Below are 18956 nucleotides of genomic sequence, written 5' to 3' on the forward strand. Positions count from 1 at the left end.
CTGAGCCCCCCACTGGGCACCCCACAGGCCACACTGGGCTCCCTGGTCCCACTGAGCCCGCCACTGGGCACCCCACGGGCCACACTGGGCCTCCCGGTCCCACTGAGCCCCCCATTGGGCACCCCACAGGCCACACTAGGCTCCCCGGTCCCACTGAGCCCCCCACTGGGCACCCCATGGGCCACACTGGGCTCCCCGATCCCGCTGAGCCCCCCACTGGGCACCCCACGGGCCACACTGGGCTCCCTGGTCCCACTGAGCCCCCCACTGGGCATCCCACGGGCCACACTGGGCCTCCCGGTCCTGCTGAGCCCCCCGCGGGTGCCTCCTTGGGCTTCCCTGGGCCCCCTGAGGCCCCTGCTGGGCCCCCCAGCCTCTGTGTTCTGCGCCCACCCCCTGCGGCGGGACTGCTGCCGCTCCTGTGACGGTACCCCCTGTTGGGTCCCCAGAACCCCCTCCCTGGGCCTCCCCAGCCCCCCTGGGCCCCTCGAATCCCACCTGGGTCCACTAAGCATTCCCCCACAGTACTCCTGGGCTTTGCACGTACCCTCACAGCAAGGCTGCTGCCGCTTCTGTGACGATACCCCTTGGGCCCCCCAGCCCCCCACTGGGTCCCCTGAAACCACCCAGTGACCTGGGCCCCCAAACCCCCCACTGCACCCCCAGCCCCCGTGCTCTGCTCCCCCCTGCAGCAGGAACACTTCCCCCCGGACCCCGGCTCTGTTCCTGCCCCACTCTTGTGCCCGGTGCCATCCCCCGCTCTGCCCCCAGGCTGCCTGTACCAGGGGAAGGAGCTGCCCAACGGGGAGCAGTTCCCGGACCCCGCGGAGCCGTGCCGCGTCTGCACCTGCTGGGAGGGCAGCGTCTCCTGCCAGCCCAGGGCCTGCCCGCTGCTCCAATGCCCCTTCCCTGCCCGGGGGCCGTGCTGCCAGGTCTGCGAAGGTGGGTTGGGCATGGGGTGCGGGCGGAGGCCGGGCTGGGCTAGCCCAGGGGGCTGCTGGGCTCCACCAGTTGGGGCGCTAGGGCTGGGGGGTGGGTCAGCCCCTGGGGGGTGTCTTGGGCCCTGGCCCCCTCTGCAGTGCCTGGCACCGGGCTCACTCTGTCCGGCCCCCACAGGCTGCGAGTACTTGGGCGAGGGTTACCTCGACGGCCAGGAGTTCCCGGACCCCCAGGACGCCTGCAGCCGCTGTGCCTGCCTCCACGGCTTCGTCACCTGCACCAAGACGCCCTGCGACCCACCGGGCTGCCGCCACCCCGCCAGCCCCCCAGGCCGGTGCTGCCCCGTGTGCCAGGGTAAGTGGGGCTCGGGGGAGGGTGGGCACCGCGTGGCATGGCCACTCTCCGCCACCACCAGGCATGGCTGGGGAACCTCAGGCCTTGTTAAAATGAAGGGGTACGGCCAGTGCCCCCCAGCCCCACTGGTGCCCCTCATCCCTGACCCACAGCCCCCTGCTAGCCCAGCCCTGGGCTCCCCCTGGTGCCCCTCAATCTCAATCTGAAGCCCCCTGCTGTCCTAGCTCTGCCCCTCCCAGCCCCACTGGTGCCCCTGACCCACAGCCCCCTGCTAGCCCAACCCAGCTCTGCCCCTCCCCAACCCCACTGGTGCCCCTCACGCCTGACCTGCAGCCCCCTTCTAGCCCAGCTCTGGGCAGAACCAGGGGGCAGGGTGGAGCCAATCGATGGCTCCAGCGTTTCTGTTCCTCACGGGCACCGCAGCCAGGCCTGGGCAGGGTACCGATGGGCTGAGCTGGTTCGGCCATTCCCAGTGCCCACGGCAGGCCCAGGTGCCAGGGGAGGGGAGGGTGGTCCAGTGGTCAGGGCGCTCGCGTGGGGAGGAGGAAGCAGGTTTTGCTGCCAACGCCCTGCTTGACCCTGGGCAGGTTCTGGGCCTCAACCTCCCTCCGGCCTGGCCAGCGTGACGCCAGCCCTGCCTGCCCCACCCGGAGCGGAGCCTGAGGCCATGCCAGCCTGGCCTGGCCCCCGGAGCAGTGCCTATGGCGAGAGCAGGCCCAGGCCGGGTCTGGGGGCGTTGCTGTCTCCACGGCGGGACGGTGCTGGGCATGGGGCTGGGCGCAGGATCGGGGCCAGATCTCCCAAGTGCTGGAGGGGGGACACCTGGGATGTGGGGGGCTGATTCTCCCCCGCTCTCAATGTCTTTCCTCCCCTCCGGTGCCAGGCTGCCACTTCCAGGGCCAGGACCTCGCGGACGGAGAGACCTTCCCGGCCCCCGGCGGGCGCTGCGAGCACTGTCGCTGCCTGGTACGTGCCCAGGGGGGCATGGCCGGCCCTGTGGGGAGAGGGCTGGGCACAGCCCCAGGGGGCACAGGGAGCCGAGCTGGCACAGTGGGGGCGCTGGGGGGGCTCAGCATGGCTGGGGGCCTGCCCTGCTCACCCCCGTTCCCTGCCCTCTTGCAGCGGGGAGAGGTGTCCTGCGGGCCCCTGCCCTGCCCTGGGGTGACGTGTCCCCACCCGGCCGTGGGCCCCTGCGACTGCCCCGTGTGCGACGGCTGCAGCTTCCACGGGCGAGCGTGCAGCAACGGGGAGCGCTTCCCCGACCCTCAGGACGCCTGCCAGCTCTGCTCCTGCCTGGTGAGTGTCCACCCCCGAAAAGCAGCCAGCTCTGGGGAGGGGCCCCGCTGCAAACAGCACCCCACAGTGCTGGGAACGGGGGTCGCAGTCCTGGCGTCAGCCGCCTCTGCAGGGGACACCCCGGGGCCTGGCCCGGGACAGCGGGCAGGGCCTGGGCCAGGAGCCAGCAGGCCGGTAATAGCTACAGATGGGCGGGACCGTGGGCTTAGCTAAAGCAGTTTCTCCCACAGGACCGCGCCCACGCGTGCCGCCCTGGGGCCAGCGCTGAGTGCCAGGGGAGGTGCCCCTGCAGATCTAGCCCCTCCCCGCAGATTTCCCAGTGATGGCCTGGCCCTGCCTCCGGGCACCGCGGGGGCTGGAGGCCCCAGGGACGGGGTTCTGGCTCTGGGGGGGGCTTTCGGTCCCTTGCCTGCCCAGGGCAGGAGCCCGGCCAGGTGTGATGCCAGCGGCTCTTGCCCCGCAGGATGGCAGCGTGACGTGTGTGCCCGCGCCGTGCTCCCCCGCCCCTTGCCGGAACCCGGTCGCCCTGCCCGGCCAGTGCTGCCCGCAGTGCTCCGGTGCCTGCCCCTACCAGGGCCACCTCTACGAGAGCGGGGCCACCTTCCGCCCCCCGGGGGGGGACCCCTGCTCCACCTGCACCTGCCTGGTGAGTGAGCCGGCCCGCAGTGCCCCCCTGCTCCGCCCGAGCCCCCCGACCTCCACCCCGTTCCCCCTCTGACCCCCACCGTGCTCCGCCCAGGTCCCCCCGACCTCCACCCCGTTCCCCCTCTGACCCCCACCGTGCTCCGCCCAGGTCCCCCCGACCTCCACCCCCGTTCCCGCTCTGACCCCCACCCCGCTCCGCCCAGGTCCCCCCGACCTCCACCCCGTTCCCGCTCTGACCCCCACCCCGCTCCGCCCAGGTCCCCCCGACCTCCACCCCGTTCCCCCTCCAACCCCCACCCCGCTCCACCCAGTTCCCCTCTCTGACCCCCACCCTGCTCCGCCCAGATCCCCCCAACCTCCACCCCGTTCCCCCTCTGACCCCCACCCCGCTCCACCCAGATCCCCTCCGAAACCCACCCAGTTCCCCCTCCGACCTCCACCCCGCTCTGCCCAGATCACCCTGACCTCCACCCCATTCCCCCTCTGACCCCCACCGTGCTCCGCCCAGGTTCCCCCCGACCTCCACCCCGTTCCCCCTCTGACCCCCACCGTGCTCCGCCCAGATCCCATCCAAAACCCGCCCAGTTCCCCCTCCGACCTCCACCCCGCTCTGCCCAGATCACCCCGACCTCCACCCCATTCCCCCTCTGACCCCCACCCTGCTCTGCCCAGGTCCCCCCGACCTCCACCCCGTTCCCGCTCTGACCCCCACCGTGCTCCGCCCAGATCCCCCCGACCTCCACCCCGTTCCCCCTCTGACCCCCACCCCGCTCTGCCCAGGTCCCCCCGACCTCCACCCCGTTCCCCCTCTGACCCCCACCCCGCTCCGCCCAGGTCCCCCCGACCTCCACCCCGTTCCCCCTCCAACCCCCACCCCGCTCCACCCAGATCCCCTCTGAAACCCACCCAGTTCCCCTCTCTGACCCCCACCCTGCTCTGCCCAGATCCCCCCGACCTCCACTCCGTTCCCCCTCCGACCCCCACCCCGCTCCACCCAGATCCTCTCCGAAACCCACCCAGTTCCCCTCTCTGACCCCCACCGTGCTCCGCCCAGGTCCCCTCGACCTCCACCCCGTTCCCCCTCTGACCCCCACCGTGCGCCGCCCAGGTCCCCCCGACCTCCACCCCGTTCCCCCTCTGACCCCCACCCCGCTCCCCTCCGACCTCCACCCCACTCTGCCCAGATCACCCCGACCTCCACCCCATTCCCCCTCTGACCCGCGCCCCACTCCACCCAGATCCCCCCGACCTCCACCCCGTTCCCCAGGGAGCCGGGCACTAACACTGCGTGGGCTGGGGCCGCCAGGTTCCTGGGGGGCTGGGGCGGGGACGGTGTGTGCAATGGGCCTGGGGCAATGCCTGTGAGCACCAGCTAGTTCTTTGCTCTGGGAAGAGCCCCCCATGGACCCTTCGCTGTGCCCCAGATGTACTGGCCCCACCTGGGCATGTGTGGGTCCCTCAGCGTGGGTCTCAGGATTTTATTGGTTTGCCACATTTTGCAGGTGTTTGTCAGAGCCCCCAAAGCGGCGCTCTCCCGGGGCCCAGCGACAGGCCCCCCGGCTGGGGTGGGTTTGCTGGATATTTTTCACTCGGTGGCAGCTACCAGGGATTTGGTGTAAATTCTCCACCCAAACGCCGCTGGTCAGCGAAGACACGGGCCGGACGAAGAGTGTCCGACCTTCGACCCTGGGGGCCGGCACCCGCCGCTGGGGCAAGAGCCCCATCTACCCATTCCACAGCCCCGATCTCCAGCTCCTGCTCGTGCTCCGGATGGCTTCCCTCCGGGTGGAGGGGGCGTATCCCAAGCCGGGGGTCCCCCCACACTGACGGCTTTGCCTTTCCCCTCTCAGGGCGGGGACGTGCTCTGCGTGATGGCCCCGTGCCCCCCGCTGACCTGCACCCACCAGGTGATAGAGCCCGGGGACTGCTGCCCCCGCTGCAAAGGTACGACCCACCCTGGCCGCTGCCCGCCCAATATCCCCCAGGGGGCAGAGGGCCTATCCCTTTAAGAGAGGCGGGCCATCTACATAACTCCGCCCCAACCAAGTGGTCCATGTCAATCGATAGTGACTCATTAGCATGTGGGGTCTGTGACCTCTGTTGGTCTATATTGGGCCGATATTGCCCCCCCGAGTCAGGCAGCTGCAGGCTGTGGCCTAGCGTAGTGGGCACCCATGGGTCCGTATCGACCTGTATGATGGACCGTGCAGAGAGCACAGGCGTGACATTGGTGTGCGTCTGACCCGCTGCTCTCCCGGTGCCCGCAGGCTGCATGTACGATGGGCAGGAGCACGCCGATGGCACCAGCTGGTTCTCCTCCCCCTGCGTGTCCTGCCTGTGCACCCACGGCATCGCCACCTGTGCCCAGATCCGCTGCCTCGGCTCCTGCCTCCAGCCCGTCCAGGTGCCCGGGGAATGCTGCCCACTGTGCGCAGGTGCGAGGGCGGGTGCGGCTCTGCCAGGCCCACACTGGGGCGGGGAGGGGAGTGGGCACAGGGGGCTCAGAGGTGGGCAGCTGCTGCAGAAGAGGGCACGGGGCTGGAGCCGTAGGGTTGTAGGGTCAAAGGCTGGACGGGACTGTCTGACCCCCCCAGCCTGGCACAGGCCAGAGAACTGCCCCTCTCACCCCCGTATCGAGCCCAGAGACCTGTGACCAAAGCGCCCCCCAGACAGGCCCCGGGGGCCGGAGCTCCGATGGGAGTGTCCGGCCTTGCACCCGTTAGTGTCTGAGGGACGTCCTCACGCCCAGTGGCCCTGTGTGTGCCCAAGGATCACAGCCTGGCACTGGACGTGTGGAGTCGCTGATCGACTGCAAGCCCTGGATCCCGCCCAGCGTCTCTGCTCTGCGGGGGACAGGCCCCTGCTCTGTGCACCTGCGTCCCTCGGTCCTGCATGGGGGACTTTGCATTCGGCTGCACTGACCCCTTTTGGTTGAACGGGCCCAGCATGCCAGGCAGGGCAGATGGCACCATGGGACGGCCCCTCCTCAGCATTATTTACCTCCCCGCCCCCAGGCTTTGCGTCGGCCGCAGGTGTTATCAACAGTGATTCTACATTTACTGTTTCTATGACTAGTGGCTGATCTGGGAGCCAGGACTCCTGGGTTCTGTCCCCGGCTCTGGGAGGGGAGTGGGGTTTCGTGGTTAGAGTGGGCAGGGCTGGGAGCCAGGACTCCTGGGTTTGTCCCCGGCTCTGGGAGAGGAATGGGGACTCCCCCCACTGCCCTGACAGGTTTCTCCCCAGATTGCATGTTCGAGGGCCGGCCGTACAGCCCCGGGGAGAGCTTCCAGCCATCGCTGGACCCCTGCGAGATCTGCACCTGTGAGGTAAGGGGACAGGGAGCAAACACTGCTCCCTCTCCTCCCAGGCGGCGGGCTGGGGGCTCCCCCAGGCCTCCCACACTGTGCACTCGCCCTGGGGGTGCCGCGGCTTTGGGGGTCTGCTCTCCCATCTGGAGTCTTGTGGGAGACTCATCAGGGAGGGGGGCTATTCTGACCCCCGTCCCTGGACTGGCAGGGTGTAACAATGCTGGATCTGGCGGGACCCAACGGAGAGTGTCAATTCAGGACAAATTGCTGAAAACAGGGCAGTTACAGCCCCAGGCTGGGGTTTTTCCACCTCTAAGGCACCAAACCAGCCAGACAGAGAGGACTTCGGTCTCACCCCACTGGCTGACCACAAGTCACACAAGCAATTCCCTCAGACACTCCAGTTCCCCAGTATCACCACCAGGCCACTCGTTATGGGACAAATGGTTATGAAAACCAATATCCCAGTGAAAGAAAAAGGAAAACGGTTCTCCTGATCCCAAAGGACCAAGCCCCAGACCCAGGTCAATATACAAGTCAGATCTTACCCACAAATCCCGCTGTTGCCAACCCTTTAGAATCTAAAATCTAAAGGTTTATTCATAAAAGGAAAAAGTTACAGACGAGAGCTAGAATCGGTGAGATGGAATCAATGACATCCAGTGATGGCCAGATTCTTGGTTCGGGCTTGTCGCAGTGATGGAATAAACGGCAGGTTCAAACCCAGTCTCTGGAGAACGTCCCCAGCTGGGAGGGGTCGTTCAGTCCTTGGTTCAGAGCTTCAGTCTGTAGCAAGGTCCCTCCAGAGGTGGGAAGCAGGACTGAAGACCACGTGGAGATGAGGCATCAGCCTTTTATAGTCTCCTCCAGGTGGCAGGTCCCCTCTTTGTTCGTACTGTGGAAAATTACAGCAAAATGGAGTTTGGAGTCACATGGGCAAGTCCCTGCGTGCTTGGCTGGGTCCCAAGGCGCGTCTGCCTTCTCGCAATGGGTCAGGTGTGTCGCTGATGGTCCGTCATGGGCCATCCAGCCGGCTAGGCAGAGCTGACCCCAACGTGTCCGGGGTGTCCCCCAGAAGCAGAGCACAAGTTTGCACTGCAGATAGTAGAGAGCCAATGTTCACAACTTCAATTACAGAAACGATACACACATGCGGACAGCAGAATCCTACCCAGCCAATCACAGCCTTTTCTGGGACACCCCACTTGACCTCCTTTGTACCAGATTTGGTGCCACTATAGGACCTGGGTTGCACCAATGATCTACACGGTCCCAGATTCTGTCAATAACGTGACACAGGGTCTGTGCTGTGAGGGGTCGGGGGGACGGGGCAGTAACCAGCCTGGCCTCTGCCTTTCGTTCCAGCGGCTGGCGGTCGGGGGGCCTCATGTGCGCTGCTACCATAGGCAGTGCCCCCGCCTGGTCGGCTGCCCCAGGAGCCAGATCCAGCCGCCCGGGCCACAGCACTGCTGCCCCACCTGTGCCCGTGAGTACCCTGCGGGCACACGCCGGAGCGGCTCAGCCAGGGCCTGGCACGGGGCGGGCATTGCTCTACCCCACACACCCCACAGTGCCCCCTGCTGGGCAAGGCCGGGCTGGAGTCTCCAGGAACTCCCCCCACGGCCAGTGCCCGCACCTCACTCCCCACAGCACCCCCTGCTGAGCAAGGCCGGGGCTGAAGTCGCTGGGAGTGCCCCCACGGCCGGTTCTCCCACTGCGCTGCCCACAGCACCCTCTGCTGGGCCAGACCGGGGCTAGAGCAGCTGGGAGCTCCCCCATGGCCAGCGCCCGCTCCCCATAGTGCCCCCTTCCGGGCAAGGCCGGAGCTGGGCTGTTTCACTGGTCAGTCTGTTCCCGTCACACGGGCGTCTGGCCCTGGCTCCCTCCGGCAGGGCAGGGCGGGGCGGGGCAGGGCTGTCCCTTGTGCCTGGGCCCCTCACCCCGCCCCTCACCCCACTGCCTTTGTGGCTTGCAGAGGCCTTGAGTAACTGCACAGCTGAGCTGGCCGGGAACGAGCTCCAGGCGGCTGACGACCCGTGTTACACCTGCCAGTGCAAGGTACGAGCCCCGGGGCCGGCTCTGTCCCTCCACCGGGCAGCGGCTGCCGGGCTGAGCTGAGCCTGATCCCGCTGTGTGATCAGACCCCCATGCCGGCGCCTGCTCCGGGGGGGTGCGGACGCCTCCTGCCCTCAGCCCTTCGCATCCCAAGATTGCACCCCCGGGCTGTGCCATGCAGCCCCCTCTGGGGTGGGGCGGGGCAGCCGTGGAACAGCGCAGTCATTCCGGGAACGAAGAGTCTTGTCTCTGACGCACACGGTGCCTTAGGGTGTGCCCACGCCCTGCCCCCCACGGCCCATGTTTAATGTCACCCCCACCACCAACCTGGGGCATGGGGTCAGCGCGGAGTGCAGGGGAGAGCGCCCCCTGCTGCGCCCCTGCCCCATTCCTTGCAGCACAGCGCCCCCTAGCGCCGCACTGGGCAAGCACTGATGCCCGGCGCTGACTGCCAGGGGAGAGCGCCCCCTGCTGAGCCCCCACCCCGCTCCCTGCAGCACCCTGGGCCTCCCTTGGAGGTCTCCCATCCAAAGAGTGACCAGGGCCAGCCCCGCGTGGCATGAAATGGGGCCAGAGCCCAGCAGGGGGAAGTGGGGTGTCCGTGGCCCTTGATTTTCAGGGTGCCCCCCATAGTGGGAAGGCTCCAGCTCTCCCTCCAGTGACCCTCTAGGGGTTGGGGCCATGGAGAGCACGCTGGGTGTGGCCCGTCCGCCCCATGGCTCCCCTGCTGGACCCCTCCCCGGGCCCCCCAGGTTCCTCTCATCCCATTAGCAGCAGGCCTGGCCGAGAGAGAATCGTGGGGGGGGACCAGCTCCGGGCGCTGGCCTCCATACCCACAGCTGACCCCGGTGTGTGTGTGTGTGGGGGGGGGGGGTGCCACCGCCCTGTCCCATGTGTCTGTCTGTCTGTCTGTGTGTGTCTGTGCCCAAGTCGCGGCCCCATCCCACGGGTCTCTGTGCGCCCATGTTGCCGTCCCGGGTTGCCCCCTGTGCCCTGGCTGCATCCCGGCCCCCGCTCTTCTCATTGCAGGATCTCACCTGGGTGTGCGTGCACCAGGGCTGCCCGCAGCTCAGCTGCCCTCCCGCCGAGCAGTTCACCCCCCAGGGCGCCTGCTGCCCCGTCTGCGACGGTGACGTATAGCCAGCGCCCGCTCGCACCCGGAGGCCTCGCCGAGGGGCCCCTCGGAGCACGCTTCGTCGTGGGGGGGAGGGGGAGCGGCATGGCACCAAGAAGCGGGGGGCTGGGATCTGGGGATCCCTGCGTTCCAGGCAGCAAGTCCCCCCCCCTTCCCAGCTGGGCACGGAGCCCTGTGGCTGGGGTGCTCGGAGCTGGCCACGCACAGAGGCCACAGGGCAGTTGCCCCTTCAGCAGCAGCAGAGGGACCCCGAGGCAGTGACGCTGGGTTAGCTTCCCCCAGGTCTGTCTGTCTGTCAAGCACCCGTCCCTGCAGACAGACAGCACAGCTCTAGCTCTGAGCCCCGCCCATCCCAGGACTGATAACTCTGAAGCCTAGTGATGGCAAAGTGCCGGTCAGCACAGGGCTGACTGTGTGAGAATCCCCCCGTCCCATCATGTGGCCCCCCCAGGAACTGTCTTGTGCCATCATTGGCATTGCTGGTCACAGGGCGGCTGTCTGCCCACGCAGTTCCCAGCGCCCATCCCCATGGGTCTGCGGGCAGCGGCTGACCCCCACCCTCCCTTGCAGAGTGCGTGATAGAGGCTGGAGAGCGCCGGGTGTCGGATGGTGAGAGCTGGATGGACAGTGAGGACGACTGTGTCAGCTGCACCTGTCATGTAAGCCCCAGCGGGGGCAGCCCCCACCCCAGCCTGGTGCTGTGCCCTGGGGCATCCCCTCCCCCACACCTGGTGTGTCTGTGCCCTGGAGGCTCCGTTCCCGCCCCCAGCCTGGCGTGACTGTGTCCCTACCCCTCTCCCTCCAGCCAGCGCTTCCCAAACAACCAGCTATTCCCCAGGCGCCGGGCAGGGAGGGGCTTCGCCTGGGGCCCCACAGCAGGGCCTGGAGGGGAACCCAGGAGTCCTGGCTCTGTGGCAGGGATCCCCGGACAGGCCATATGGCACCTTGCTTGGGCTGCCCCCTCCCAGGCCAGCGGGCGTAGGGTACGAAACGGGTGGGGGGGCAGGCCCACCTGTGTGCCTGCGAGGCCAAGGGCTGCATTTGGGGGGCAGAGGGCAGGGCTCTCCCTGTGGAAAGGATGGAGCAGTCCCCCCACGCCAGGCGTGCCCTGTGCAGACTGGCTACTGGTGCCCTCTGCTCCTGGGGCTGCCCGGCTCGGGGGAGAGGGGCAGAGGGCTGCTGGGTGGAGCCGGGCTCCCACTCCTCTCCGGTGTCTCTGCCACGCAGCGCGGCCACGTGGAGTGCCACATCGCAGCGTGCGAGCCCGTCGAGTGCCAGGGCGGCCTGCGGAGGGTGCGGATGCCCGGCTCCTGCTGCTATGAGTGCCAAGGTAGGAGCTGCTCCTGGCGGGCTGGCTGGGTGCAGGGCCCACGCCACAGGAGGGGAGGGGTGGCAGGCCAGTTACTCCGCAATGCCAGGCTCCCTAGGGGCGTGCTGCTCCCCCAGGGGGTGCCCAGTACAGTGCCAGCCCCCCGCTGGCAGATCCCGGAAGGTGGCACGGAAGAGGTTAAAGGGGCTACGCACAGATGGTGCCAGTCTGCGCGGGATAAACTTCACAGCCTGTGCGGTGAGGCTATTCAGTGTCAGCCCTCTGTCCCAGGTGGGGAAACTGAGGCACCGAGCAGGGGAAGGGGGCCCTCTGCACGCTGCACAGAGATGAATGCTGGGAGTAAGACCCAGGAGTCCTGGCTCCCATGATTCTCCCTGCTCGAATCACCAGCCACACTGCCTTCCGCGTTCCCGCACTGTCTGGCAGGCGGCACACCGGCCCCGCGCTGGGTGGGCCAGACCTGGCGCCCCTGCCTGCGCCGTGCCAGTCCTGCCACCTTGCCAGGACCCGGCGCCTGCCCCCAGCCACGCTGCCTTCCACGTTCCCGCACTGTCTGGCGGGCGGCACACCGGCCTGTGCCATGCCAGTCCTGCCACCTTGCCAGGACCCGGCGCCTGCCCCCAGGCCGCTGTCTTCTGGACCTGGGGGATCCCCACAACGCTGGCTCCATCCTCTGCCCTCAGACCCAGAGGGCTCCTGCTCCTACCAGGGCCAGCGGTACCCGGCCAGCGAGCGCTGGCAGGTGGACACCTGTACGACCTGCACCTGCGTCTCTGGGGAGGTTCACTGCCAGAGCCAGCGCTGCCCCCCGGCCGCCTGCGCCTCGGTGAGTGGGGGGCCCAGCTAGGCCCCTGCCCTCCCTCTCCCCGCGGGTCGAGCTCCTTGGCTGAGCCATGGCGGGGGGCAGGTCAGGGGCCCCCCTGAGGACTTGCCTTGGCCACTGGGGGGTGAGTAGTGTCCCATTGCCAGGATCCATTGCGCCCACCCCGTTACCCTGGGAGGTGTCCCGTAGCCATGCTGGGGGGGATGGCAGCCAGCGCCGGGCGTTACAGGGTGGGAAGGGTGGAAGCCAGGAGGGGGATGGGAGAGGGGCAGCCAGCCATGGGCATTACGGGGGCAGAGGCTGGCACCCGCATCCCCGTAACGGCCCCTGTGTGCCCAGGATGAGACGCCTGCCCTGATGCCAGGCACGTGCTGCCCTCGCTGCCTGCCCCGCCCCGCCACCTGCCTGGCCTTCGGCGACCCCCACTACCGCACCTTCGACGGGCGCGCCCTGCACTTCCAGGGCACCTGCACCTACGTCCTGGCCCAGGACTGCCAGCGGGAGGACTTCAGGTGAGAGGGGGCGCAGCAGACATGGGCAGCAGCCCCAGGGAGGGGAGCCTGGGGGGAAGGGAAAGGCTGCCTAGTAGTGAGAGCAGGGGGCTGGGGGCCAGGACTCCTGGGTTCTATCCCAGCTCTGGGAGGGGAGTGGGGGCTAGTGGGTTAGTGCTGGGGGCCAGGACTCCTGGGTTCTATCCCAGCTCTGGGAGGGGAGTGGGATCTAGTGGTTAGAGCAGGGGGCTGGGGGCCAGGACTCCTGGGTTCTATCCCAGCTCTAGGAGGGAAGTGGGGGCTAGTGGGTTAGAGCAGGGGGCTGGGGGCCAGGACTCCTGGGTTCTATCTCCAGCTCTGGGAGGGGAATGGGGTCTAGTGGTTGGAGATTTGGAGCCCGGACTCCTGGGTTCTGTTCCCAGCTCTGTCCCTAGCCCGCCGAGGAAAGCCCTCCCCCCCCACACAAATCCTGTGCCCGTCTCCTGCCCGCAGCATCCACGTGACCAACGACGACAGGGGGCGCCCGGGCGTGGCCTGGACCAAGGAGGTGACGGTGCGAGTCGGGGACACCGTGGTGCAGCTGCTGCAGGACTGGCTGGTCAGGGTGAGACGGGCGACAGGGCCAGGCCGGACGCCCACTGCACCCCGAGCCTCTGCCCATGGCGGAGCCGGGTCTGGAGCCTGCACTGGGCAGGGCCCTGGTGCGGTTATGGGAGGTCACCTGGAGGCAGGAGGGAACCAGGCCGCACAGGTGGGACCCCGGTGTCCTGCGGTGCCCGCTGAGCCCCTGCCCTTTCCTCCCAGGTGGACGGCCAGGTGGTGACGCTGCCCTTCCTCAAGGAGCCCCACCTCTACATCGAGCGCCAAACCAACACCGTCCTGCTCAACACCAACATCGGGGTGAAGGTAACCGCCGGGCATGGGGGTCCTCTGCCCCCCCGACCCAGGCTGCGCCAGCGGGAGGGCATTGTCACGCAGGCACTTCGGACCCCTCCTGGCTGCTGATCCAGCCCGGGGCCTGGCAGGCAGAGCGGCACCTGTGACCGGCGGCTGGCTGGGCCCTGTGCCCCACGTTGGGGGGGTGCTGCCCATCTCCCCTCTCCCCCCAGGTCCTGTGGAGTGGGCGCTCGCAGCTGGAGGTCAGCGTGCCCGGCACCTACAAGGGGCACACGTGCGGCCTGTGTGGCAACTTCAACGGCCACCCGCAGGACGACGCCCGCCTGCGCTCGGGGCAGCTGGCCCGCTCCGAGGCCGCCTTCGGCAACAGCTGGAGGGTGAGTGGGGGCACCCCAGGGACAGCAAGCCAGGTCCTCCGGCTGCCCACAGCCCAGCCCCCTTCCCCCCCATAACTCCCTCCCCGCCCGGCTCCCTTCCCCACCATCACGCCCCCCAGCCGGCTCCCTTCCCCCTCGGTATCCCTCTGGGGTGCCCGTCACGACCCCCGAGTGCCCTGGAGTGAGGGCTGCGACCCCCAACTAGGGGGAATTGTATGCAGAAGGGAGACAGCCATGGGGAGGAGGTAGCCAGGACACGGGCAGCCCCCCTTGCCCTACTCCCTGCAGCGCCCCCCAGTGCCACACCAGGGCATTGGGGCCAGCACTGACTGCCAGGGGAGAGCGACCCCTGCTGAGCCCCCCGCTCCTTGCAGGACAGCGCCCCCTGGTGCCACATAGGGGCATGGGGGCCAGCACTGACTGCCAGGGGAGAGTGACCCCTGCTGAGCCCCCTGCTCCCTGCAGGACAGCGCCCCCTGGTGCCACATAGGGGCATTGGGGCCAGCACTGACTGCCAGGGGAGAACGCCCCCTGTTGAACCCCCCCCTTACTGCAGGACAGCGCGCCCTAGCACCGCCATAGGGCACTGGCCCCCCAGCCCCTGCTCTCCCTCCCTGCAGCTCCCGGGCTCTGCTGGGTCTCCAGGCTGGGTGGGTGCTGGGGGCGATCCCCCCTCCCCGGGCTGACGGCGTCTCTGGGGCAGGTGCTGAGCGGTAACGGCACGGGCGGGCCGTGTGCCGACGGGCGGGATGTGGATCCCTGCAAGGAGGCCGGCTACCGCGCCCGCAAGGAGGCCAACGCCCGCTGTAAGGTGCTGAAGTCGGGGGCGTTCGAGCCCTGCCACCCCCTGGTGCCCCCGGAGCCCTTCTTCGCCGCCTGCGTCTACGACCTGTGTGCCTGCGGGGCTGGCGCCGAGCCCTGCCTGTGCGACGCGCTGGAGGCCTACGCCGCCCTGTGCCGCCAGGCCGGGCTGGCACTGCGCTGGCGCTCGCCCACGCTCTGCGGTGAGGGGGGGCGGGGGCCAGGGCTTCCCAGTCCTCCCACCCGAACCCTCGCAGCCCCGGGCCCGGCCGTGACCCCCACAGGTCGGGGGGCGGGCCCTGGGCTGGCTCAGATCGGGGTGGGGGGGAGCCCCGGGGAGGGGGAAGGCCCTGGGCTGGCTCAGATCAGTGGGGGGAGTCCCTGGGGGGCAGATTATGGGCTGGCTCAGATTGGGGGGGAGCCCTGCAGGGGGGCAGGCCCTGTGCTAGCTCAGATGCAGGGGTGCAGAAAGGGGCAGGTGGTGGGCACAGCCCCACCCCCATGGGGGAAATTCAGGCCGGCCCCATGGCCACGGGGGCAGTTCTGGCTTCTCACCCTCAGGGCTGAGCCTGAGCTGAGGGGGGAGGCAGATCCCAGGACTGCCTCTTCCCCCCCCCCCCCGAGCCCTGGCACTGACCCCTCCATCTCCCTCCAGCCGTCGGCTGCCCCAAGGACCGGGGCTACGTGTTCGACGAGTGCGGCCCGCCCTGCCCCAAGACCTGTTACAACAAGGATGCGCCACTGGGGGCCATCGAGTCTCGCTGCTTCACGCCCTGCGTGCCCGGGTGCCAGTGCCCCGCCGGGCGGGTCGAGCACGAGGCCCACTGCATCCTGCCCGAGGCCTGTCCCCGGGTCATCTACGACAGCCTCTGAGCCCTGGGATGCCCGCACCTACCGCCATGGCTCCGGGGCCAGCCACGCTCCCTCCCACAGCCCCTGGGATGCCCGCGTCCTCCGCCATGGCCCCGGGGCCGGCCACACTCCCTCCCAAAGCCCCTGGGACGCCCGCTTCCTCCGCCACGGCCCCGGGGCCAGCCACGGTCCCTCCCACAGCCCCTGGGACGCCCACTGTAACGATGCTGGTTCTGGCAGGATCCAACTGACAGTGCCAGTTCAGGACAAATTGCTGAAAACTGGGCAGTTACAGCCCAAGGCTGGGGTTTCTGTGCACCCCACTGGCTGACCACAAGTCACACAAGCAATTCCCTCAGACACTCCAGTTTCCCAGTATCACCACCAGGGCCACTCGTTATGGGGACAACTGGTTATGAAAACCAATATCCCAGTAGCAGAAAAACAGTTCTCTCGATCCCAAAGGACCAAGCCCCAGACCCAGGTCAATATACAAGTCAGATCTTACCCACAAATCACACTGTTGCCAACCCTTTAGAATCTAAAATCTAAAGGTTTATTCATAAAAGGAAAAGATACAGACGAGAGCTAGAATCGGTGAAATGGAATCAATGACATCCAGTGATGGCCAAGTTCTTGGTTCAGGCTTGTCGCAGTGATGGAATAAACGGCAGGTTCAAATCCAGGCTCTGGAGAACGTCCCCAGCTGGGAGGGGTCGTTCAGTCCTTGGTTCAGAGCTTCCGTGTAGCCAAGTCCCTTCAGAGGGCAGAAGCAGGATTGAAGACCAGGTGGAGGAGCTGCCGCAGCTTTTCTCAGTCTCTTGCCATGTGGTCTCTGCTTTCCTTGTCCCAGAGACAAGCTGCCCCTCACACGGCCTGGAAAACCCTCAGAGGTCTGGCCATAGGCAGGTGCCTGCGTACCTGGCTGAGTCGCAAGGTGTATCTGCCTTCTCTCAATGGGTCAGGTGTGTAGCAGATGGTCCTTCGTGGGCCATCCAACCGGCTAGGCAGAGCTGACCCCAACGTGTCCGGGGTGTCCCCCAGAAGCATAGGACAAGTTTGAACTACAGACAGTAGAGAGCCTATATTCATAATTTCTGCTACAAAAACAATACACACAAGCAGACAGCAGAATCATAACCAGCAAACCCCAACCTTGTCTTAGACACCTCATTTGACCCCCTTTATACAAGATTTGGTGCCACTTCAGGACAGTTGCAACGATGATCTATACGGGCCCAGTTCATGTCAATAACATCACATTTGCACTCTCCGCCATGGCATCAGGGCCAGCCACACTCCCAGTTGGTGCCCCAGATATGACCCCTGCAGCACCCGTGGGGGACCCACAGGGAGCCTGGCAGCTCCAATACTCCTCCCCCACCCACAGGGAGGAGGCAAGGGTCCCCCCCCCCAGGTTGCCCCGGCCAGGCTCAGAGTGGCCTTGAGGGGCAGGAAATGCCAGGCGCTGCCACCTCCCCACCAGTGCCTCTGTGTGGGGCAGGCCTGGAGCCCCCTCCCCATTGTCCCCAGGCCGAGCTCCATGCCCATGGGGGTCGCAGTAGTACAGCCTGGGCAGGGTGCCAGGCTGGGCATGGCTCCCACAAGCCCAGCTGCAATGGCTTCAGGACCATTTCCTGAACACCGGCCCCGGCGGCACAGAGTGGGGAGCCCAGACTCCTGGGTTCTATCCCCAATACCCCCTAGGTCTCGGTGTCCCATCCATGCCCTTAGCATCAAGTCCTGCAGGCCCCCTGGGGGTAACGGTGCCCTGGCACTAGTATTGCTGGGCACACAGGCTGGCATGGAGCCCCCCCCAGTCTGGATCCACCCCGTCCGTACCCTGCGCTGCCCAACACCCAGTGGCCGAGCTCTGTGCCGGGGGGCACTGCAGGTGCCATCAGCCAGTCACACGGGGTGCTGTGTCCTGGCACAGATGGGCTGGCCATTCCCCCTGGCCTTGGGGCAAGGTGCCAGGTGCAGACTGTGCCACCCCTGTGCCCCCTTTGGCTGGGCAGGGGCAGGTGTATTTATTAGTGCGGTGGGGGCTGGGCCAGGCCTCACCCCCTGTGCCCATAGCAATAAACGTGGTAACCATGGGCAAGCGTCTGGTCCTTGGGCAGCAGCTTCTGGCCAGTGGGGGCCTGTGGCCCATCACCTGGGCATCTGCTGCGCAGGCAGCCCTGCGACGTGGCCCACGACCCAGTGTGGCCCGTAGAGTCGGGGTCGCGACCAGCCCAGCCCCTCCTGTGCCTGGCTCGCCCCATGGGGCGCAGTCGCACCAGGTGCGGGGGCAGCTAAGTGGCAGGGCTCAGCTGGCTCAGAGTCCCTGCGTGGCCCTGCCCAGGAGTCTGCCAGGGGTGCATTGGCAGCAGTGGCTCCCCGCTGCCCACCTGGCCCCCAAGGCTTGGGGTGCAGCTCCCTGGCCAGGTGCCAGCGATGCCCATCTGTATCGCAGCAGGGGCTCTCTGTGGGCAGAAATCCCCCGCACCCCCGCAGTGCTCTGGGCACCTGGGGCCATGTCTTCCCAGGTGCCCTCCAGATCCTCACCAGGAGCCAGCGGGTCGTCTCCCAGGGCACTCGGCCCTGCCCCGCCCCGCCCACGCCCCCAGGCCCTGCTGCTGTGAAATCACTAGTGGTGCCCGCGAGCTGCATGTCTCCGGATGCCGCCTGGCACCCTGCGGAGCTCCCTCTCCCTGGGATGGGGGCTTGTCACTGGCTCTGTAACCTCCCCCCATTTCTCTCCATCCCCCCCCCACCCCGGGTTCCATTGATGCTTTGGGGGGAGGCTGCCTGCAGCTGGCACAGACGGAGCCCAGCCCCTCGGAGCAACGCTGCCGTCAGCCCAGCGCCCCGTGATGGCAAAGGAGAGCCCAGCTTGGTGGGAGATCTGCAGAGGGGGGGAACTGATCTCTCCTGAGCCTCAGTGTGGGCCACCAGGAGCCGAGCTGGAGCCAGGACTCCTGGGTTCTCTGCCCAGCTCTGGGAGGGCAGTGGGGCTGGCTGCTGCTATAGACCTGCTCAGGATTGTTGTTCCTACCCAGCCCCCCACCTCACCGGAGGGTCCTTGACGAAATGCCCTGAGGGTTGGGTTGTGGGGGGGGGGTGATTCCCTTCATCCCCCTGGCCCTATGGGCCATTCTGCCCCAGGGACAGGCACCAGCCAGAAGCTCAGCCAGGGACCCAATGCCCTGGAGCCAGGGGGCAGTGGCTGTGTGCCAGGAGGCGGGGGGAGAGCCATGCCAGGCTCAGAGCCCAGTGCCAAGACTCCCTGGCAGGTGCCCAGCTGTGCCCATCGCACTGGGTCAGACAGGCCATCACAGCACCCAGCCCGAGACACTCACCGGGTGGCCACGTCCCACCCCAGGGCCTGGCACCCCCCAGCAACACAGGCTGCACACTGGGGTGGGGCACCCTCTGTGCCAGGATGGGGGCAGGAGGGCACCTGCCCCAAAGAGCCAGGCGCCTGGCACAGCCACAGGCAGGGAAGGGAGATGGGCCCCCCCCGCCCAACCCCCATACTGCAGCTCAGATGTCCCGAACCTGACACCTGGTGCCCCTGCATAATTGAGGAGCTGCCAGCAGCCAGGGAGCCGGGCGCCTGACACAGCCACCGCCACCACCAGGTATGATTCCCCCCACACACACACACG

General features: G+C 67.6%; 1 protein-coding gene across 1 annotated transcript in view; it reads left to right on the plus strand.

Annotated features, from left to right (window-relative positions):
• The window catches only part of KCP (kielin cysteine rich BMP regulator), a 36495-nt gene extending 18980 nt beyond the window's left edge, over positions 1 to 17515 (plus strand). Inside the window, 20 exon segments of the mRNA XM_074942750.1 lie at positions 772 to 942; positions 1117 to 1293; positions 2177 to 2259; positions 2416 to 2589; positions 3053 to 3235; positions 5085 to 5178; positions 5502 to 5669; positions 6478 to 6560; positions 7908 to 8028; positions 8518 to 8600; positions 9627 to 9726; positions 10303 to 10391; positions 10960 to 11062; positions 11746 to 11888; positions 12225 to 12397; positions 12869 to 12980; positions 13181 to 13282; positions 13486 to 13650; positions 14354 to 14654; positions 15107 to 17515. Coding sequence (XP_074798851.1) covers positions 772 to 942; positions 1117 to 1293; positions 2177 to 2259; positions 2416 to 2589; positions 3053 to 3235; positions 5085 to 5178; positions 5502 to 5669; positions 6478 to 6560; positions 7908 to 8028; positions 8518 to 8600; positions 9627 to 9726; positions 10303 to 10391; positions 10960 to 11062; positions 11746 to 11888; positions 12225 to 12397; positions 12869 to 12980; positions 13181 to 13282; positions 13486 to 13650; positions 14354 to 14654; positions 15107 to 15324 — 2843 coding nt within the window. The 3' untranslated portion in view covers positions 15325 to 17515.
• Positions 17516 to 18956: the final 1441 nt, after the last annotated feature.

The sequence above is a fragment of the Natator depressus genome, chromosome 1 (assembly GCF_965152275.1).
Source record: "Natator depressus isolate rNatDep1 chromosome 1, rNatDep2.hap1, whole genome shotgun sequence".
Taxonomy (NCBI): domain Eukaryota; kingdom Metazoa; phylum Chordata; order Testudines; family Cheloniidae; genus Natator; species Natator depressus.